Source organism: Anopheles stephensi, chromosome 2 (assembly GCF_013141755.1).
Source record: "Anopheles stephensi strain Indian chromosome 2, UCI_ANSTEP_V1.0, whole genome shotgun sequence".
Lineage (NCBI taxonomy): Eukaryota > Metazoa > Arthropoda > Insecta > Diptera > Culicidae > Anopheles > Anopheles stephensi.
This window is the reverse complement of record NC_050202.1, coordinates 35602530-35624700: the sequence shown is the minus strand read 5'-3', so window position 1 is coordinate 35624700 and position 22171 is coordinate 35602530. Positions and strand designations below refer to the sequence as shown.

The following is a 22171-nucleotide window of genomic DNA, read 5'->3' as shown; positions in this document are numbered from 1 at the left end:
TTTTGCTGATGATGATGAGCTAAAATGGCAGGAAACCGCTTTCGCAGAGGAGGGAAACGAAGACTCTATTACTCTCTTCTTGAAGGTTGCTCGCCCGCAGGAAACAATCTCGATGACGTAGAACAGTTTGGGTAGAAGCCAGGTATGGATGATGTGATTTAGGGTTGAGCGGGAGGACCGAGCTTTGCCGGTTCCGAACATCCGTAACAAGTTCAGCCGGCTGTTTGCTTCCTTGCTAACCGTGTAAGAATGGGGAATATATGAAAGACGTCTGTCGAATGTAACGCCGAGTATGTTAGCAGTGAAGCTTGTGTTATTTGCATGAGTTTACGAGATTTGCAGGCGGAACGAGATGAAGAGGCCAGGATAATATCGTCTACCTAGAGGAATGGATTGGATTTCTGTGGGAATGGAGCAAAAGCGGGATTCCATGCAGATGAGGAAAAAGGTTGGAGAGAGAATGGCTCCTTGCGGAATACCATTCAACAGTGTGTAGGGATTGGATCTCTAAATGTCCGATTGCGGGTGTTAATGTTAACGTTTGTGTCGAGTGTTTCTAAGGACATACAACTTGGGTTTAATGATTTGTCTATCAGAAATTGTGCGGCAATGTATTGCCTGTTTCTAAGTGGTTATGAAATCTATCATTTGCTTCAAAAATGCATGGGAAACAGTAATGGAAAGTGGTTTAAAAAAAAACAACGTCGAAGTTGTTTTACTAAATTTTGATTTTCAATAAGTCTATGCTGATTGTTAACCTTGTTTTCTTGTTGAGTTAAACACCTTTTATATTTCATGTTTATTTCACACACAGCTTTTCGTCACGGTGCCCGCTAAATATGCCCGCTTCCGCATCTTCAGTTCCGAACCCCATCCATCCGTTATCCACGAATGTTATCCAAAATCCATTGCAGATACTTGCTGATAGCAATGTACCGTTCCGGCACGGTACAATAGCTAATGCCCGTCTGCAGCCCGTAAAGTAAGTATCGATTCGACTTTTTCTCGATCGCCTGTATCGCCGATCCGGGCTGGTAATCGTTGCACTGTGGTGATCGCGAGGCATTGTTCAGGTTTCGGGCACAGATGATGCTATCGTCGAGCTTTTGGGACGCTTCCGCATGATAACCCTCGGACTGCAGTTCGGCCCGGCACTGATTCAGATCGACTGCGTCCAGCACGGCACGCTGCAATATTTTCGAATCCGATCCACTCTCCTTCCAGCCCGTCATGATGTAGCGATTGTAGAGACGATCGCGCTGCTGGGGAGTGACCGGCAGACAGATCGCCTCGATGTGATCCCGGCGACCGATAACAGCCGGGATGGTTAGCCGTGCGAGCACGAGCTCATCCTTCCGAAACACCTGCCCGACTGAGACGGTCTGCACCGAGGACACGCACTGCTCGCTTCCGTCGATCGTACCGCAGTCCTTCGTTTTCCCCGTGTCGTAATCGCCTAGCGTCACGCTGACTTCGTCCCTAGAATGGTTGGAATGACGTTGGTTGTGATGAAAGCGATGCAGCCGCGTATACTCACTGCCAATCGACGCAAGTGGTCGTGAGGATGTAGTTTCGATTGAGCAGCACGCCGTTGCACGGAACGTACTCGGAATCCTGGAACGGGTGGCGCACCGTCACCATCCAAGGGTACTGCTTGAAGATGGGTTTACGCTTCTCCTCGAACTCGTAAATGTGCTCGTTCCGTCCACAGTTGCCCTGGTTGATCAGTCGAATGTTGGGATGCCCCAGGATCGGGTCGCTGATGCCACTGTTCGGGGTGTTCTCGTACAGCCAATCGATGTACTGCGACGCATCGGTAAATCCGATGTACTGCTTCAAATTGCACAGCCCGGACGAGTCGATCGTGTTGCTGAACGACACTACGCCCTTCAGATACCAACGGTTTTGGAACTGGAAAAACATTCCGCCACCACTGTCCCCGTTGCATACGCCCGTTCCTGTTGGAGATGAGGCGAGAAAGATCGCGTGTTTATGTACATTTTATGGGCCTGGCCCCGGTGGTCAATTCTTACCATTTTTATATCCCGCGCAGTACGCTTTGGAGTACAGCAGTCTGCCGAAAAATGCACGATCACTTGCCAGACACGTCAACGAATCAACCACCGGCATCCGGGCTTCATTGAGCGCTGCTCCGGCGCGATTTTCATCCGCCAGACCCCACCCGACAACCGTGCCCGACTGTCCGTAGACATTCGGCAGGACAAACCCATCGTCTCGCTTCCACAGGCAAACGGGTTGAATGTATTCGTTGAAGATGATTGGAATTTCCACCCGCAAGATGGCGATGTCGTTCTCGAACGTTGTCGGCCGGAACCCGACGTGCACGACCGTTTCGATCACGTTGAACTCCTCGGCGTGTTCCTCCACCTCGTTCGAAAGGTTGAAACGGCCCAGCTTTAGCAGCAAATTTTCGGTCGGTATTTTCCGTCGACTGGCGGCGAACGTGACGCAGTGTGCCGCCGTCAGCACCAGGTACCGATGCACGATGCTACCGCCGCACGCATACTCGAACCCGTCACTGTTGATGCCTCGCTGATAGAGAGCCACATGCCACGGCCAATCGCCGGGGCGCGTAAGGTAGCCACCCTTGACGAGGCCCTCCCGTTGCGCCAATCGTTGGCCACACTCGTTGTCGTTAAAGTCCTTCGTTTGCAGCTCGTCTAGCACCACATTGGCCCCATTGGCCCGGACACTGTGAAGCACCAGTATCAGGCAGACCGCCGCCCACCGGCCAAGCGTCGTCGTTTCGTGGAGCATGATCGATGAACGATCTTCTCCGACGAGAAGTTCAGTTCGTACTGGTCGATTATCGGGTCCGATCGGTCGGAAGGTTACGAACCCCGGGAAGATGCTTGACTCGATGTGTGGGTTTTTTTGTTGTTGTTGTATTGCTTTTATAAGCGTCAGTCGAAAAGTGACCGCAAGTTACGCTGCCTTCTAAACGATGCTTCGTAAAGACGGTGATCGTTAGCAGGGGGCACTCGATCAATCAAATAAGACTAACGACGCATGAGCCGTTACTTTGCAGGCCACCTTTTCATGTTCTGGCCACCACACTCTCAAAGCGAACTGCGAGCGGTGGAGGAAACTACTTAGAACGTATCCATTTCCTAGTGGAGTATAAATCAGGTTTGCGCACACGCAGCACCTCCCAGTGCTGCTTTGCAATGGTGTGGCGAGATGGTGCCGTCGATGACTTTGAGTGGCATTGAATGTGCGTGTGATTCCGCGCCTCGCCATGTTGTTGGCGATCGTAATCTAGATAGTAAGCGTTAACCTAGCACAGGGATCGGCACACGTTTTTCTCGGCAAGAGCAGTCTTGTAGAGTGGAATTTGAATAATTTCTCATGTAGTCAATGGTTAAAAAGATGCGTCTTTAGCAGCCAGTAGACCTACCCAAGACTGCCAGATCTTTCCAAAACTATGACAGCAAACTTCACAATTATTTAATAGGGATTTGATGATCCACAGGAAAAAAAACTCTGGTGTCTTAAGGGCTTGATCTTGTGTTCTTTGTGAGTCTTACCAATTTTTTTCTCGCGGACCGGATAAAGGCCAATTAAAGCCGGAGGGTCTGAACTTTGACGACCCCTGATCTGAAGCCTGATCTACCGCACTCTTCACTTAAACCTGTATACAGGGTTCACCGATAGATAGCATACGGCGAGTATACCTTAGCGGTTCGCGCAAACGTTTAAGATATCTGCGGCCATCGATAGCGATTCACATGTACAATTAGCGACTGGCCCAAAATGGATAGCGATTCGCGTGCACACTTTAGTGAATGTCAGAATTCGGCGCGGTTTGAAAATATAGGTTTATATGACCCAGGTTGAGGAGTCAAGATTGGAAAAAAATCGTTTAAATTTCGTTTTTTATGTAATTGGAAAGTTGTTGCGCACAAAAGTGATGTGAAAATTAATGTTCATGATTATAAAGCATAAATTTATTGATTTTCAGCGTTGGTTAAAAAAATAAAAACAAAACTATGTGAAACATGAGAAGAACAGCCATGTGGAGAATTCAAACATGGACGTATATACACGAATTCAAAACTGATGCGATCTCGAAAAAAATCCGTTCAGGTAATGAAAATATTTTGCATATTGGTCCAGCAACCGAAGCGTTCACAGTTTTACCAAGCGATTAACAATCAGAGCATCATCATCAAAAAATCCGTTCAGGTAATGAAAATATTTAGCATATTGGTCCAGCAACCGAAGCGTTCACAGTTTTACCAAGCGATTAACAATCAGAGCATCATTTGCGGTTTCATTATACATTCCTTCGTTGTTTTTGGTTTTGGCAATCATCCTTTCAAAGGTACGAATTTCAGCACAATTAAAATGTGCTACAACTAGAATTCTAATTGAATTTGAGTGTTTATTAGGTGTTTGGCTACGATAGGAGCTCTTGCTTGTTGAAGTGCGCCCGTGCAACATTTTTATTGTCGGTAAATTTGTTTTATTAACGCACCGTGAAAGAATACAGTGAGTATCAATAGCGGTATGTGCTGAAGCAAAACAACTGAGACACACATCGTTCTTTTTACTTTTTGCTTGCAGATATGAATTCCAGCCAAAGCTCTGTACAAGAGGAAAATGCAAGCAGCGCTATGCAAGCACCTCGCCGCCGAAAAACTACCAGCAACGAAGATAGAGAGCGCGTGGTAACGGCGTATGAAAACGGAGCCACTGCAGCTACGATTAGCGAAATGTTTAATTTGAAAAAACCGACTGTCCATGGTATCATCAAAAAATACCAAACCCAATGGCAAATCGAGGCAAAGAAGTGTGGTGGCAACAGATCTAAACTATTGTCGCAGCAAGCCGTAAATGATGTTCGGAACTGGATCGACGAGGACTGCACGGTGACGCTTAAAGCACTCGCAGAGAAAGTGTTCGAACAACACGGTGTTCGAGTTTCGTCCACAACCATAGCGAGGGAAATAAAAGGATTCAACTACTCTCTGAAGATGGTCAAACTGTTACCGGAGCGACGCAACACACCAACGACTATCGAAGAAAGGAAACATTACGCTACACAATTTTATGAAATTGCGCGCGGAATTCCGGATAATGGATTAATCTATTTAGACGAAGTAGGATTTAACGTCAGTATGCGTACGCTAAAAGGACGATCGCAGAGAGGAACACCGGCCACCATCACCGTTCCACAGTTAAGGACTAGGAACATCTCCATCATTTGTGCTATGCATCGGTACGGCGTGCTGCTTTACACCACAAACACTCGATCCGTAAACCGTGAACGGTTTATACAGTTTATTGAAGAACTAAAGCAAACCCTGCGATCGAAGGACATTAACAGCAGCTACTTCATAATGGATAATGTAGCTTTCCACAAAACACCCGCAGTAAGAGTTGCAATCGGAAATGATAGCGACAAACCTTTATATCTACCACCCTACTCACCATTCCTTAATCCTATTGAAAATCTTTTCAGCCAGTGGAAGAATTTTGTGAGGCGAAACAATCCTTCAAATGAGGATCAATTGATGGAAGCGATTCGGAATGGATCCAGGCTAATAACCGCACAGGATTGCGATGGCTACATTTCGAATATGTGGCAATACATGTCCCGTTGTTTGAGGGGCGAAGAAATTTTAGATTAAGTTATGTATAAATATATATAAGATTAGAAAGGAAGATTTTAGTTTTAATGTGTAACATATTGTACTGACGATTCTTAAAAAGATGAAATGTAAATAATGCTGCTGGACGAATTAAAATAACATTTCCGTTGCTTTCAATCACTATCTCATCCGAACATGCGATTCGAATACCGTTCCGAATGTGTAAGAAAAAAATTATTGGCATTTTAATTATAATCACTCTGACCTGGCCGTACTAATCACCTCAAAATCGCATGTTCTCGCATGCGCATCTTTTTAAGAATCGTCAGTACAATATGTTACACATTAAAACTAAAATCTTCCTTTCTAATCTTATATATATTTATACATAACTTAATCTAAAATTTCTTCGCCCCTCAAACAACGGGACATGTATTGCCACATATTCGAAATGTAGCCATCGCAATCCTGTGCGGTTATTAGCCTGGATCCATTCCGAATCGCTTCCATCAATTGATCCTCATTTGAAGGATTGTTTCGCCTCACAAAATTCTTCCACTGGCTGAAAAGATTTTCAATAGGATTAAGGAATGGTGAGTAGGGTGGTAGATATAAAGGTTTGTCGCTATCATTTCCGATTGCAACTCTTACTGCGGGTGTTTTGTGGAAAGCTACATTATCCATTATGAAGTAGCTGCTGTTAATGTCCTTCGATCGCAGGGTTTGCTTTAGTTCTTCAATAAACTGTATAAACCGTTCACGGTTTACGGATCGAGTGTTTGTGGTGTAAAGCAGCACGCCGTACCGATGCATAGCACAAATGATGGAGATGTTCCTAGTCCTTAACTGTGGAACGGTGATGGTGGCCGGTGTTCCTCTCTGCGATCGTCCTTTTAGCGTACGCATACTGACGTTAAATCCTACTTCGTCTAAATAGATTAATCCATTATCCGGAATTCCGCGCGCAATTTCATAAAATTGTGTAGCGTAATGTTTCCTTTCTTCGATAGTCGTTGGTGTGTTGCGTCGCTCCGGTAACAGTTTGACCATCTTCAGAGAGTAGTTGAATCCTTTTATTTCCCTCGCTATGGTTGTGGACGAAACTCGAACACCGTGTTGTTCGAACACTTTCTCTGCGAGTGCTTTAAGCGTCACCGTGCAGTCCTCGTCGATCCAGTTCCGAACATCATTTACGGCTTGCTGCGACAATAGTTTAGATCTGTTGCCACCACACTTCTTTGCCTCGATTTGCCATTGGGTTTGGTATTTTTTGATGATACCATGGACAGTCGGTTTTTTCAAATTAAACATTTCGCTAATCGTAGCTGCAGTGGCTCCGTTTTCATACGCCGTTACCACGCGCTCTCTATCTTCGTTGCTGGTAGTTTTTCGGCGGCGAGGTGCTTGCATAGCGCTGCTTGCATTTTCCTCTTGTACAGAGCTTTGGCTGGAATTCATATCTGCAAGCAAAAAGTAAAAAGAACGATGTGTGTCTCAGTTGTTTTGCTTCAGCACATACCGCTATTGATACTCACTGTATTCTTTCACGGTGCGTTAATAAAACAAATTTACCGACAATAAAAATGTTGCACGGGCGCACTTCAACAAGCAAGAGCTCCTATCGTAGCCAAACACCTAATAAACACTCAAATTCAATTAGAATTCTAGTTGTAGCACATTTTAATTGTGCTGAAATTCGTACCTTTGAAAGGATGATTGCCAAAACCAAAAACAACGAAGGAATGTATAATGAAACCGCAAATGATGCTCTGATTGTTAATCGCTTGGTAAAACTGTGAACGCTTCGGTTGCTGGACCAATATGCTAAATATTTTCATTACCTGAACGGATTTTTTGATGATGATGCTCTGATTGTTAATCGCTTGGTAAAACTGTGAACGCTTCGGTTGCTGGACCAATATGCAAAATATTTTCATTACCTGAACGGATTTTTTTTCGAGATCGCATCAGTTTTGAATTCGTGTATATACGTCCATGTTTGAATTCTCCACATGGCTGTTCTTCTCATGTTTCACATAGTTTTGTTTTTATTTTTTTAACCAACGCTGAAAATCAATAAATTTATGCTTTATAATCATGAACATTAATTTTCACATCACTTTTGTGCGCAACAACTTTCCAATTACATAAAAAACGAAATTTAAACGATTTTTTTCCAATCTTGACTCCTCAACCTGGGTCATATAAACCTATATTTTCAAACCGCGCCGAATTCTGACATTCACTAAAGTGTGCACGCGAATCGCTATCCATTTTGGGCCAGTCGCTAATTGTACATGTGAATCGCTATCGATGGCCGCAGATATCTTAAACGTTTGCGCGAACCGCTAAGGTATGCTCGCCGTATGCTATCTATCGGTGAACCCTGTATGCCACCGAAACGTTCCCCTGCAATCGTGGGAAATCCCATACATGACTGATTAGACCAGTGATGTTTAGGTTGTTTTCACTGCAACTTACCATTCCCCCATATTAAGAAAATCGTTATTAACAGCACACAAACATTTCTGCAAAGTTTTGCAACTTTACTAAAACTATCAACTTGGTTTTGAATCCAAATGATATACTCCTGTTTACAGTTACAGTCGAATCGCTCACCGTTTGCTTCGACTCACGAGCTGCCTGCTTCGATTTGCGTGTCATTACCAACGAAAGAGCGACCTTATGGTCGAATTGCATGCCGTTACTATGGAATCTCGTGCTGGTATCTATGGATTTGTGCATGTTAGCACGTTTCAAATTCGCTTCTTCTCTCGAAGCAATAGTTTTTTCTTATCGCTTAAACTTACGGATAATTTTAACAGGATAATTTTAACGACTAAACGCAAGGGAAAGCATTATTTGAAACTCACACGTGTTTTAAATATTGTGTCAAAGCAAAAATGAACGATACATACAAAGTATTTCATGGAATTCAATGAAAAATATTGAGAAAAAAAAGTAAACTAATAGCTTCAAGAACTTTTCTAGATTTTCTGCGCCGTTCGAATCCGTTCATTTCCGCTAGTTTAATGTATAGATCACCACTAAACTTTGAAAAACTAGCTGTCTTGTGTATCGCTACTGTTCGATGTTGGTATTGTACTCCACATTTTTTCGTCATTTACGGTTTATTAGCCGTTTGTTCGTATAAAAATGCCGACGAAATGTTTTCTAATGGTAACGAACTAACCGGTCTGTTCATTACACCATATGCTTCATACAGGAGCAATCAAAAATCCATGTATATCGGCTCGTGATTCCATGGTAACATGTGATTCGGTCGTTATGTCGCGCATTCGATGGTAATGGCACGCAAATCGAAGCAGGCAGCTCATGAGTCGAAGCAAACGGGGAGCGATAGGACTGTAACTGTAAACAGGTGTAAATCAAAAGCAAATCAACTTTAATCTCGGCTCAAGTCAAGTTTTGGCTGATCAAGTACACTTTATAGTATGGTGCTATATAGCCAAACCGTTGCGACTTCTCAATTCTTTCAGAACATTGATAGTCGCAGTAGTCGCATATGCCTTTGAGACATGGACTTTGTCTAAAACTGACAGAACCCTCTAAGCCGCCGTTCGAGAGCAAGATGCTCAGAAGGACTTTTGGGACCTACGAACTGAACGATGATTACACCATCACCGTGCAGCGATTTAGACTCGCCAGGCTCCGGTGGGCTGGTCACGTCATGAGAATGACACCGGGCAACCCAGCCCGTAAAGTTATTTTGGCCTTCCACACGCATAAGAGACGTGGTAGGTCCAAACTGAGATGAAGCTATGGCGTTGATGCGTCCACCAGAACAGCCGGGATAATGGATTAACGAAACACGACGGCGCAAAACCGTAAGCGGTATCGAGGTATGTTATCGGTGATGAGCAGCGGGTGTGTCGCCGGATAGGTAAGTAAGTATTCTTTCATCTGCCAATATTTATTTTGTACCCACTTTTAGCTTCTTCTATGATACCTACTGATAAGCTCCACAGTGGATCACCAACAGTTTCCAACAGTTCTTTCCTTTCGTGTTGGTTGAGAAAAGCGTTACTAATTTGCTCAGTGGTGGGTCAAGATATTTGGAGGCCCCTAGCGGAATGGCAGTTGAGACCCCTCTTATTGTGATATGAGAGGGAAACAACAGAACTTCCCTCACCGATGAGGCCCCCCTGACCGACGAGGCCCCGAGCGGCCGCCCCTTCCGTTCCTAGGTTGATCCGCCACTGGATTTGCTGTGAAGTTTCCAAAACGCTACGCTCGCTTGACTATCTATCGAGCAGTAAACGTCCTCGACACCATCTCAATTTGTGGCCGAAGTGATAGCGGCGTCTATCTTTGCACGGCAGGATCGAGGATCGACTTCCATCCGGACCATTCCCCCGTAGTGAGGACTGACTATCCAATTACGTGGTATAAAGAAGTCTAGTATGCCATAAGGTGGCCGGCATAGCCTAGATGGCCGTTGAGCCAGCGCCATTCCCATGGAATTTCCAAGCCATCGAAGCTGGGACGCGAGCGGCTTACCATAACAGCGGCTTTACCATTGTACTTCCACACATCTTCTTCCAAGGCATTACAACCTCGAACGGTCTCGGCCTTGATTTTAACCGTAGCATGGTAAGTCAGCCCTGCGTACGGCCCCATACTTAAAGGTTTTGTCAGTTTTTGACAGAATCCTTGTCTTAGAAGTGCATGTGAGTAGCGATGTAAGCCGATACATATTCTATTAAGTCCGAGTTATTTCCGCTGCGTGATGAAGTTTGGTTCTGGTTGTAGTGCGGCCAGTTGACAGCCAGCACTTCAGTTCGTACCTCAACGTTAAGGTTTTATTTCAACCCTTCGCCAAACACTTCAATGAGCAACTATCCTTGCGATGTTGGCCTTTTCGACAATCAGCCAGTGTCCTACGAGTATCTATTTAAGTAAATTAACTCAGTTCTTCCGAAACGTCAAATCTTCGTTTCGAGGTCGTTTAACGGAGAGGACAAAATAAGTATTCGGTCGTAATTGTGATCATTGTCGTAATTGTGTGCGCTTTTGGGTATCTAGTCGCTGAACCAGCGTAACTGCAACGCCCAGAGACTATTTGTTGCGGAACTTTTGGACTATCGGATCGACTCCCCAACACTACTCTCTGGGCTCAACCTATACGTCCCAACCAGGCCGCTTCGCCCAAGGGCGCTGCTTGACTTAGAAGATCGCCGAACCCGTTTTGGCACCTTTGATCCCTTTCTCTGTATGTGCCGTGAATATAATTGTATTAGTAAACGTCACCAACCGGACATGCCTCGCGCTGCGCTTTTAAATTGTACTTGAACCGTCCGTCCTCATAACTGTTAAGTGTCTTAGCAATTAGACTTCAAGGGGTCCCTGCGTGCCCCCTGCCCCCGTTGAATTATAATGATAATAAACAATAGACAATAATAACTAAAACCTCTAACAACTCTAATAACTTCACTGAACACGACACATTAGTAGTCTGATATAGTTGAATACTGAATGCACAGTCCAATCTATTCCGTTTTTATCTCGGTAACGACTGGATTCTTTATGCCATTTGCTATATTTGCTATTTAAAGAATTGTGATAAATTGAACCGAACTTATTTCATAACGAAAGAATTGTCATCAGCAATTCTACACAGCAAGGATGGGGTAGGCCTTTTTTATTTCAATGCTTCCTTTCCGAAACTTTATTTCAAAGTGCTTCACGTTGTTATTCCTCCCTCAATCGCGCCCACCTAATCCTACATTTACTCTCATGGTACATGCCAATAAAAGCTTCCTCTCGTGGCCTCTTGGTGACGACGCTTGATCTCCATACTGGATCTCGACACACCGCACTCGACACGTTGCCTTGCTTCGCTCCTTGTTTGGCATCGGTGAGATGCAGCTTTAGTTGTCTGGTTTTACTCCCATTTTTACGATTATCCTACGGTTTTTGTGTTTGTTTTTTTTTTTTTGCAATTGTCTTTTAATGCTTTCCAACATATTTCACCCCACCCCCAATCAGCACCACTATGCATCGTTGGCGAAACGGGATTTCACGTGAGTGGGTTTTTAAATTATTTATCTAGAATTTCAATGCTTCACTTTCACTTACAATTTCCGGGCCAACCTTCTTATAATCACAGTTTTCAAATCAAATTTCTTTGAAATGTTTATCTGTTTCCTTTTTTTTTTTTGTCTTTGCGCCTCGTACTTCCAATTTTGCATGGCGATGGTTTTGGGTCAGTATCAGCAGCTGCGCTGTACTCCATTTTGTTTTTAGCGTGCTTAAATGTGCACTTGAAATTCCAATGCAGAGCTCCTTATTGCCCATCCCAGGCATTGAGTTTCGCCCATGATGTGACACCTGTTTCAGATTCCGTTACCTTCCCTTTAGCGGGTCTCGCCCTTCCTTACATTCCTAACTTTAGCTTATGTATCTTATTGTTTAATTCACTTGCCCATCTCACTGCTATAGCATGCTCGCGGCGTGTTTGCTCGCCTGTTCGTTTAAGAGTTTCTTTTTTTTTTTTTTTGACTAGTTTGGTTTATCTTTTAAATATCGTGTTTAAATCTAAAAGATGTCTCAGCAAAAATTTGCATACAGAGAAGACGCTTCAACTGCTTCACAAAAACAGTGGCATTCTTTCGTTTGCTATGTGATGCGTACAGTGGTTTTCAGTTGATAATGTAAAAGCAACGATCCGTTTTTGTAAGCTCTTGAGACATGAAATGGGTAAACAAAGCTAGTAGACATGAACTTCAAACCAAGATCCTGTGAATATCTCACAGCCCTTGTTTATACCTGAAGGTTACGCGCTGCCCAAGCGCTGACAGGCCGTGCACAATATCAGCGGCTACTATGACAATATCATCTGGTACCTGCATAATAAAAGGAAATTGATTTCCCTGCCATTTGAAGCCGTTCCCATGTCAACTAGCTTTGTTTACCCATTTCATCTAAGGAACCTACAGCAAAGATCGATGCTTTAACATTATAAGCTGAGAAACCCTGTACTTGGTTTGTTTTTTAATTATTGTAGTATTTTACTAACCTTTTTCTTCTATCTTCCAATATCTTCCTGCACTCCCCTCTGCCAGCCAGCGTGCTTAATATTCATGTTGGGTTTAATGCTTATTTTGTTTGCAGATGAGTTTTACATTCTTCAAGTAATCTTTCTTCTAGTGATGCCCTCTTAGCCACCAACGGGTTCGATGATTTTTTGTTTGTTTTGTATATAGTTTCCACTAGATGTCCCTTCCCTGTCACATGAAATTATTGCACAAATTGCTTACTTTTAATCAAATTTACTTACATTTTCACAATGCTCCCTTCTCTCGCGCGGTGAGATTTACGCCTCACGGACGCCCTCTGTCTGGCTGGATGTGTATGGTTTCAATTAACTACAAATGCTTTGTTTTGAACGCTGAATTTTCGAAATTCAGTCGCCATTTTCCACATTCCACACGCTTCGATGGTGAAGCGATTTGCTTTCCGCTCACAAGTATCTATTATCAAACGCTGTAGTGTGGTTGGTTTTTGCAAAACTTATCTCAAGGACATTGCGATCGGAGTAGTCTCGTGCTTCTCGCCGATCGATCTATGATCGATCGAGCTGCCGTATAGTCTACTGCACACTGGAGGTTTCCTCGTCGTAGTGTGCAAACTTTAAGAACACTTGCTCTAGTGTCGTTTGGCTGAATGAGTATTCCTCGATGTCTAGCTCGGTTTTGGCTGAAAATAGAACGGCGTTTAGTCGAAAAGTCGCCAGATACACCGGGGTGAGAAGCGCCCTACCTTTCTCGAGCCGTGAAAAACATTCAGCTAAGGAACTGACGGCTTGCTGTGGTACAGAGTATACGAGCCGGTCGGCAAAACTCTCCTCCAGGGTGGCACTCGGAAACAGATCCGTTACGAAGTTGCGCAACGCCATCGAACGATTGTCAATGCAGTTGCTGATCACCGGTGCAATGTGGTCCGTGCTTTGGTCGAGCTGCAGCTGCTCCTGGCTGCTGCTGGGCTGGCTCTCGATCGGTGTCTCACTGTACACGTTTTCTATGTGCTTCAGCTTAATCTCCAGCGTGTAACCGGCGCCGTACAGATTCTTCAGGTGTTGCGTCGAACCGAGACATCTATGAACGAGATCCAACTAGTATTCGATTTGCCCTCACCGAACACTCGACCAGACACTTACCTTAGCTCTCCCTTGACCATGATTCCTACACGAGAGCACAACGCATCGGCTTCTTCCATCGAGTGGGTCGTCAACATCGCACAGCGCTTGCCATGGAAGCTAGCCAGTATCGTGTCCCAGAGGAACCGTTTCGACTTTGGATCCATCCCGGTCGACGGTTCATCTAGCAGCACCACCTTGGGCGCTCCTACCATCGCCATCGCGTAGCTCAACTTGCGCCTGGTACCACCGGAACAGTGCTGCGTTTGCTTGTTCGCATGTTCGTTTATGTGCAGCCCCGTCAGATACGTCGATATCAACCGGTTCAGATCTTTTCCACGCACTCCCCGTATACGTGCGTACAGCTCCAGATGCTCGCGCACGGTCACGTTCTTCCACAGTGCGTCATGCTGCGGACAGTAGCCCAACGTTTTGAAGGCATCATCTTGATTGATGGTAATGCTGTGACCGGCGACACGGACCGTACCCCGCGTGGGAGCCGTTTCGCCCGTCATAATCTTCATGGTGGTCGTTTTGCCCGCACCGTTGTGTCCGAGCAATCCCAACACCTCGCCGGCGTCCACCGCGATCGACAGACTGCGTACGGAAATCTTCTTTCTCGGTAGTTCATCATCCGCGCAGCAGCAGCAATTACCGCACAGCGACTCTTGGGAGAACTCTTTGCGAAGACTCTGGGTGGAAGTGTGAGAATGGAGTAGTGTTAGTGTGGCAACATGCACAGTCTGCTGGTGGCACTCAGCTCCCTAACTAACCTTGACCAGCACTACCGGCTGAGTTTGCAGACCGGCGGTATCATCTTGTTGCGACTGGTTGGATGTAAGCCGGAAAACGCGACTACGCTCGTGGCGGACATCTTCATCCTCATACTCACCGGTACACTGCTCTTCGGTCATCACATCTTCCTCGCTCTACAAAGGGCAGGAACAGGGACAGAAGTTACGGGGTTGAGTCATTTAAAGCATTGACCATCCAGCACGGTGAAAGCTTACCGCTGATCGATGGAAGAGATCCCGCATACGGCCACCACTTTTCATCACATCGGACACACGTAGGCAGAACGCCCAAATCGGAATGTGCAGAAGACACCCGCACGCCATCACGATCACCTCCTCGGTCATGTAGTGTGCCATCGACAGCTCGGCACAGGCGGAACTCAACCGGCACGCGATGTACACCCGATCGACGAAGTACACCGTCGCGTACGGAATGTACATAGGATTGATCAGCGAAAACACGTAGTGAAGAGCGATCGCTGCTTTAACCTCTGTAAGATTTGAAAATGTTTGTATTCATAATGGCATGTTTGTCGGGCGCATTTACACATCACTTACCGATCCCCAGCATGTCCAAAAACACAACCAATATGAACGGGATTAATCCCACAAAGGTAAGTATGTTGGGCAGGATCGATTGCGCGGAATCGGTACGATCGAAGAAGTACGAGAAACACGTCGAACAAAGGATGCCGGCCGGCGAGTAGAGAAACACCAACATTCCCAGTGTGATGAGTGCGGGAGGCTAGAATGATAGCAGAAGCGTCCATTAGAACCAAACCTATCCCTGCAGCCGCCGACTACTCACCTGTCGGAATGAGGGAATGTCAAACAGAAACACCAGCCCGAGCAGTGCGGCACAGATGACCAACATCAGCCCCGACAGCACGATAAAGTACGCGGACAGGTACAGCGATGAGGACAGTCCATTAACGCGCAGCTGATTTTTGGCTTTCATCTCCCGATCGTACACCATGTCGACGGCGAGCGAGACGGGAATCAGCACAAATATCATCCCCACGAACAGTGCGGACGAGAACGTGCCGATGTTGAACTCTTGCGGTTGTGCCGTCTGCTGGAAGGGATGTGACCACAGCTCGATGCGCAACATGGAGTCACCCGAAGCACTACGGTCTGACGCCACCCCGGAGGATGAGTATGTCGTGCTGGAACTCGTACTTGACGCTAATGGTTGAAGCGCTAAATCGTCCACACTTTCACCGTCTGCCCCATCATCTTGATAATCGAACGCACCAGACTGAGCATTCGACGTTGGCATCGGACCTTTCCGTGCGCTACCACCGCCGGCCCGCTGGTACAGAAGATGCTGCGAGTTTATCGAGGCTGGTGACAGTTCCGCGTACACGCGAAGCAGCGTGTTACTGATCAGATTCAGAATGATCGGCAGGCTGTGCTGAGTGGTATCGTTGTAGAGGGTCGTGATGGACACATTTGACCAGGATATTACATTCACGTTGAATGCGGCCATATGCGGGGCGATATCCAGCAGCTGCGAAAAGTTGCCATTGTAATCCTCCGTCACGTTTGCTGACCGGTGCAGTTCGGCCAGGAACCGACGGTAGAAATGGGCCGCCTCCTTCGACTGTTGCTGCTGCTGGTGGTGTTTCTGGTGCAGGAATTGTGGGATCGGATCGTAATGCTTCTGCGCCGATTCGCGCTTCTGCTGTCTCGGTTGCTGCTGCTGCTGCTGATGGTGATGGTGATACACGAAGGCGGCATGAGGCGGCCACACCGCCGGGCTGGTATTGTCGTGCACGGCGATCTTCGTGATGTTGCTCCCGTACGTGGTGTTATCCAGCAGTATGGAGCGCATGATCGGCGATAGCACCTGGATCGAGTTCAGGTAAAGTCCCAGTGCGGTGAACGCCAGTGGCAGTATGATCAACAGATACAAGCGCTGTATATCGCGGAACAGGATCGTCAGGCGAAGCTTGAGTAGCGCTCCGATCGTGCTCCATCTCGACGGGTAGAGCGGGATGTCGTCCAGGTCCATCCAGTTGGTACGATTTTGGCTGTTCAGCTTCACTGCCGATGCTGACGCGTGCGTTTGCGTCTGATCCTCGTAGATGCTCTTGGTGCTTTTGCTCACACCGTTGCGCGAAGAACGGTGATGCTTTTTGCGATGCATTCGCTGCGTCTGCGGAGAGTTGACGGCCGAATTGGGACCAACACCAACGCCACCGCCAGTGCCACCACCGCCATTACCACCACCCATGGACGCTGGATGAACTCCGGAACCTGCCGTACCCTGACTAACACCATCCGAACCGAGCCCGTTGATGGGAATGATCGTATCGAACTGCATGCGATTATCCTGCAGCGACGCCTTATTCTCGGCGTTCTGTTCGTCGAGCAGCGTTTTGGTATCGTTCTTTAGCGACTGATAGCTGTTGCTGCGCTCCTGCAGCGACAAGCTTCTAGGGAGTCCACGCGTCTTCATCACTTTGCGGCTCAGGTTTTCCGACACCGGATAGCCCGCTGCCTGCCCATCTTCCTCGTCATCTTCGCCATCGCCTTCCTCGTCTTCGCCTTCTCCCGCGCCACCCGCCTTCTGCTCACCTTCGCGCTGCGTTTCCAGATGCAGGAACACCTCCTCCAGCGTGGTCATCGACACACCGTACGAACAGATACCGAGCATCATCCGTTTGCTCTTTATCTCCTTCTCGATATCGTCAAACAAGGACACGAACGAGTTGACCGCATCGTGCGGCAGAATGTAGCTCAGCTCCCGGCCGTGCCGTCGGGCTTTCTCCGCCTGCGGCACATGCTCGTTCACCAGCTTCGTGATGGACGTTTCGCACGCGTTCGTATCCAGCACCAGCGTCAGATGGTACCCGATGCCGAACTTGTTCTTCAGGAAGAGAGACGACCCGCAGCACCGCAAACGGCCCCGCGACACAACGGCCTTCCGCTCGGCCAGTATGTCCGCCTCATCCATGAAGTGTGTCGTCAGCAGGATCACCTTGCCGTGCTTGCGGTTTTGCAGTATGGACCACATGTGGCGCCGCGAGTACGGATCCACCCCGGCCGTCGGTTCGTCCAGGATGATAATCTTCGGGTCACCGATGATGGCAATACCGACCGAAAGCTTCCGCTTCTGACCACCGCTCAGATGCTTCACACGCGTCTCCGCCGTATCGAACAGGTCGATGTCGCGCAACGTTTTCTTCACCTCGCTATCCACCAGTGCCGGCGGAATGCCACGTACGGCCGCGAAAAAGTACAAATGTTCCTTGGGCGTTAGCGTCTCAAACAGTATGTCATGCTGCGGACACACTCCCGTCATCCGCCGGATCATGGTCATATCGTTCGGGTCGCGCACATCGTACCCGAAGATGTATATCGTACCCGACGTCGGTGACGTCAGCCCGGTAAGGATGTTGAACAGCGTGCTCTTACCCGCCCCGTTATGGCCGAGGATGGCCGTGATCTGTCCCTCGTAGATGGTCAAGTTAATTCCGTTGACCGCGTTCACCGCCGGCTTACGGCACGAGTGGAACGTTTTGTACAGGTCCACTATGCGGATCGCTTCCTTGCCGCGCATCTCGCGCGACACCGGTTCCACGTCCCGTGCCTGATCCTCAAGCGGATTGTTAAACGAGTTGGCGGATTCGCCGTTCAGCAGCGGCACTTTTGGCACTTTTTTCTTACACCAGTAGTTTTTGTTTAGGCAAAAGCAAGGCTTCTGCTTCGTACCGTGATCCGAGGGGATGACACAATCGAAGTAGAAGGCCAGCGCCGCGTACAGCACAATGTCCACCACCAGCATCAGGATGGAGCCCCCGATCGGTATGCCGGGCCCTGTCCACAGATTGTTCAGCGTGACACCCTGGCCGGATATGTCCAGCACGAGAATTTTATCCATTGCCAGCGCAAATCCGGTGGGCGAAATGAGTGACACCGTCCACAGTGCGGCCGAGGTGTGCGTGTCGTCGATGAACACTTGCAGGAAGTAGAGCAGCGACATGATGTTCACCGCAAAGTTGCCCAGGATGCCAGCCGTCTGCGAATAGAAGGTTCACAAACGTCAGCACGCAGAGCTGACAGGGTGGAAGTGATCTCAACTTACCCGAGAGTTGTCGAAGAACGGTGTAATCATAAAGCCGATCAGAATGACCGAAAAGCTGTACAGCAGAATCAGTATAAATACTGGCAGGTAGTTTGTGTTTTGAAAGACGCCCAGCGAGAACACCAGAATCACCGATACAAAGCTCAGGAATGTTACAAACACGGCGTAAATGACGAACCAACCGCACCTACGGGAGAGAGAGTGCACTTTAATGTTACGCACCAGGGGCAGTAAGATGACTCAGGCAGCCTTACCAAAAGACGGAATCCCGCAGCCCCATTATCTTCAGTCCCTCCTTGATGTGGTTCTCCTTCTCGCCGACGATCAGAATGAGCAGATATGTAATGAATTGCGACAGTGCCATCACCATGTAGATCGGTATGACCAGCCGGAAGGCGACCATCCAGTTGCCCGTGTACGCCTCCTTGGGGAACATCTCCAGCGTGATGTGGGGAATCTGCAGCTCTTCGTTCTGCGTTACGATCCGTATCTTGGTGTAGTCGAGCAGGGTTTGCAGTGCGACGAACCCCGAATAGTAGTACTGATTCACCGGGCACGAGTCACCCGTTTCGATCGGGATCACCGCCGACCAGTAGCTGTCCGACTGGCGGCACGTGACCAGCGACGAGTACAGCTCCGTCGTCGACGGTGTCACGTAGAACGACGGATTCGTGCGTATTTCGTACCGTAGCGGACCGAACAGTGGGTCGTCCGAGTGGAATATCAGAGCCAGCGGCATCTTGCTCGGATCGCGCCAGTACGCCGCCAGTAGCTCTTCCGGCGTTTCGTAAATCATCCACTTGATGGGATGAATGCCGGGCTGGTGCCGTCTGTTCGACATCCATAGCTCGTTCACTTCACTCAGAAAGGGTACCGTGGTGGATGAGTTTGGCTGTGGCAGCACGGCAATGGTGTGAGCTTTATGGTGCTGGAAATGCTCGAACAGTGTGGCGGCGCCGCGTGGTTCCGTGATGGCGGGAAAGTTGGGATTCGGTATGAGGATCTTCAGCACGATCAGCGTGCCCAGCGTGTAGAGCGGTAGAAACACCTCCGCTATCGTTTTGCGTGAGTCTCTGATTTTTAGCTTAAAATTGCGAACCAACGTCGCGCCGAGCTGCTGGCAGAAGTTGCTAGTATTCATCATGTCCTTTCCCATCGCTGCTGGTGCTGTAAGTGGCGGCCCGCTCGTGTTGCGCTACTACTACACGATTGCTTGCCGTTCTCGTTGTAATAATACTGGTGGAAATGGTGCTAGCGACAGATGCGCACGGATACGATATTCCTTAGCTAATGATTATGTTGTGGAGTCACAGTACGGTCGTTTCCATTTTCTGCTGCCGCTGATTATTCGCTCCGCTTTTAATGCATGCTTAAATGGGAAGAAAAACAAGAAGCGGTTCAAATGGGCTAAAACCCGCGATTGTTAATATACTCAACACAAACACAAACGAATTAAGCACAGGGAGCGATGAAGAATGTCTGCACAACAACAAAAAAACAACATCACAAACACAATCCACACGTGCAGTTTGTTTACACTTGACCCACCACGCGGTTGGGTTGCTCTGTTCGCGGCGCGCGTTTGCTATAAAATTTCCCACCACATACACTCACAGCCCGCCAAAGCAACCGGCGCTGAAGTCATGCTATAATTTTCTCATTTCACCCTCACACGCACACACACTGAAGCGCATAATGTACACCGCTCGCTCGCTCGCTCACCCAGGCTTTCCTTGTTCGCACCCTTGCCCACAACCAGCTTGACATTGCTTTGCCGATGATGGGATGATTGAAAAAATTATCGATTTTTCGCTAAGTGTCAAACACTTCCGGATGTCTCAAACGCGCCCACGGCAAAATGATTTTCCACCATCGCTTGTATCGCATCACACCATTCCGGAACAGTTTAATATGCGAACCAGAAGCTATTTTCGCTATATTTTGCGAGTTTGCTAACTTACCACTTCGCTGTCCTTGCTCCGTGTTGCAGCAGGCTTAGACGAGGGCATCAATCCCTCGAACGATGGGCGCTAGTTGGAGACCGAAAAGGTTGACTTTTTTATCCCTTTTTTGGAACTACATTTCGCAGTGCTATTACTGCTAGCGATGATTGTTCCGTACCCGTAATGGCCAAATGCACTGACTCGTTAGAATGTAATGTGTTCGCCCTTTTTTTTTGCTCCTCACTGCAAAGCAAGCGAGTAGGGCGATAGGCGGTCGCAATGGTAAATTTTCACCTTCCCCTTATAGGAACACAACGGCCGAAGGGCATTCGTTAAATGGTGGAATGAAACTGATTAAACGAAATACACACGCTAGACGGCTTGTGCCTGGACGCCGACCGAAATCACTAGCTCTAGCAAACGCTTCCTACATTACGGATCACCACTCGCGTACAGGACATTTTCACTGCCGATAGCTTTTCTTCGTCAGAACACACAGTGACAATGCATACCGCACGCACCGTTACCCTCCTTTCCCCCGGATCCTGTCATCCATGATTGCCGTCAATTTTCCCGAGCTACTGGCCCCCCTTTTGTTCGTGGAACGCTCTGTCAAATTGTCAAGCGAACGACAACGCACACTAGCGCGCTCTGGTGGGAAATGCTTCAAAAGGATTTTCACAACTTTTTATATGAATTAAAGGAAATAAGCAAACATTCAGCACATAGAATGAAGTTTACGAATTTTACGACATTTTATATGAGAAACTAAATTTATATTATAAAGTTAGTGAAGTGATTCTAGGATTAACACACTAACTCTAATTGCGAATACTAAGAGCGTGTACTAAAAATATTTCTACATTCTTACCATCGTTTAGCTACTTTTAAACACCGCGCCGTACATAAACGAATTGATCTACTGTTCTAATCTGTCTCTTCTCGGAACTTATCACATCACCAAATCCCCGGTACAACTTTACGATTCAGAAAGCGGGAAACGATGGAGCGCATGCGCTGGAAAAGTTTGACCGTTAGCGTGAAGAACTGTGTCTTGGATGGATGTGCTATAAAAATTGTTAACTCAATTAGGCTAAAAGAATGTTTCAAATTACGGAATAGCAGCTGCTTCGCCACGATCGGTGGAAAGATCAGTTTATTTTTCATCTTAGTAATGCACAGAAATACAAATCTTAAGTTGAACCCCAAACTTACCCTACACGCTACATCATAAATTATCCCCCAACAAAATAAGTCCTGGTTCGTCAACCTCTTTGATAAAAGTTGCCCCTTTTCGCTAGTTTCCCACATGCTTGAAGCTCTCTACCGGAAGTGAATTTTCATAATTAAAATAATACCTACGCCATTGTTGAACTCCTACCTTTATGGTTGGATATGCGTATACGTATGCATGGCTTTCATGTCTGGGTGTGTGTGTGTGTGTGTGTGTGTGTGTGTGTGTGTGAGTTGGTTTCGTGAATATGTACTGCTGCCCTGCTAAGCGTAATATCGCTATGTATGGTACAAAACATAAAACGCATTATTCTGTCCTAACGCGCCCCTCCTACGAA

General features: G+C 47.2%; 4 protein-coding genes across 5 annotated transcripts; 1 reads left to right on the top strand and 3 right to left on the bottom strand.

Annotated features, from left to right (window-relative positions):
• Window positions 1-758: 758 nt before the first annotated feature.
• Window positions 759-2832, bottom strand: LOC118507380 (polyserase-2-like). Its single transcript, XM_036045825.1, has 3 exons — window positions 2034-2832; window positions 1538-1958; window positions 759-1479 (listed from the first exon to the last, which is right to left on the bottom strand). The coding sequence occupies exons 1-3, from the start codon at window positions 2776-2778 to the stop codon at window positions 882-884; spliced, it is 1764 nt and encodes a 587-aa protein (XP_035901718.1). The 5' UTR covers window positions 2779-2832; the 3' UTR covers window positions 759-881.
• Window positions 2833-3715: 883 nt separating this feature from the next.
• LOC118507767 lies at window positions 3716-5654 on the top strand. Its single transcript, XM_036046785.1, has 4 exons — window positions 3716-4107; window positions 4207-4345; window positions 4413-4512; window positions 4588-5654. Exon 4 carries the CDS (start codon window positions 4590-4592, stop codon window positions 5652-5654), a length of 1065 nt encoding a protein of 354 aa, XP_035902678.1. The 5' UTR covers window positions 3716-4107; window positions 4207-4345; window positions 4413-4512; window positions 4588-4589.
• A 354-nt stretch (window positions 5655-6008) lies between these two features.
• Window positions 6009-7298, bottom strand: LOC118507762. The gene is made up of 2 exons (XM_036046780.1): window positions 7151-7298; window positions 6009-7075 (listed from the first exon to the last, which is right to left on the bottom strand). The coding sequence occupies exon 2, from the start codon at window positions 7071-7073 to the stop codon at window positions 6009-6011; it is 1065 nt and encodes a 354-aa protein (XP_035902673.1). The 5' UTR covers window positions 7074-7075; window positions 7151-7298.
• Window positions 7299-12724: 5426 nt separating this feature from the next.
• LOC118507376 (ATP-binding cassette sub-family A member 5-like) lies at window positions 12725-21256 on the bottom strand. Of its 2 annotated transcripts, XM_036045820.1 has the most exons (11): window positions 20779-21256; window positions 20619-20687; window positions 18912-20026; window positions 18658-18844; window positions 15376-18591; window positions 15126-15312; window positions 14784-15058; window positions 14547-14702; window positions 13795-14465; window positions 13398-13732; window positions 12725-13334 (listed from the first exon to the last, which is right to left on the bottom strand). In XM_036045820.1, the coding sequence occupies exons 3-11, from the start codon at window positions 19811-19813 to the stop codon at window positions 13228-13230; spliced, it is 6036 nt and encodes a 2011-aa protein (XP_035901713.1). In that variant the 5' UTR covers window positions 19814-20026; window positions 20619-20687; window positions 20779-21256; the 3' UTR covers window positions 12725-13227. The 2 variants fall into 2 exon arrangements, with proteins under 2 accessions (XP_035901713.1, XP_035901714.1); XM_036045821.1 differs by having other exon boundaries at window positions 18912-20064; window positions 20619-21256.
• Window positions 21257-22171: the final 915 nt, after the last annotated feature.

Bases quoted from the DNA above. Each gene is read 5' to 3' on its own strand.
- LOC118507380 (XM_036045825.1), bottom strand. From the start codon at position 2,778: ATGCTCCACGAAACGACGACGCTTGGCCGGTGGGCGGCGGTCTGCCTG. The intron at 1,959-2,033 runs GTAAGAATTGAC...CATCTCCAACAG, and splicing joins CTGCGCGGGATATAAAAATG to GAACGGGCGTATGCAACGGG. The intron at 1,480-1,537 runs GTGAGTATACGC...CAACCATTCTAG, and splicing joins ACCACTTGCGTCGATTGGCA to GGACGAAGTCAGCGTGACGC.
- LOC118507767 (XM_036046785.1), top strand. From the start codon at position 4,590: ATGAATTCCAGCCAAAGCTCTGTACAAGAGGAAAATGCAAGCAGCGCT.
- LOC118507762 (XM_036046780.1), bottom strand. From the start codon at position 7,073: ATGAATTCCAGCCAAAGCTCTGTACAAGAGGAAAATGCAAGCAGCGCT.
- LOC118507376 (XM_036045821.1), bottom strand. From the start codon at position 19,813: ATGGGAAAGGACATGATGAATACTAGCAACTTCTGCCAGCAGCTCGGC. The intron at 15,313-15,375 runs GTGAGTAGTCGG...CTATCATTCTAG, and splicing joins ACATTCCCTCATTCCGACAG to CCTCCCGCACTCATCACACT. The intron at 15,059-15,125 runs GTAAGTGATGTG...CAAATCTTACAG, and splicing joins TTTGGACATGCTGGGGATCG to AGGTTAAAGCAGCGATCGCT.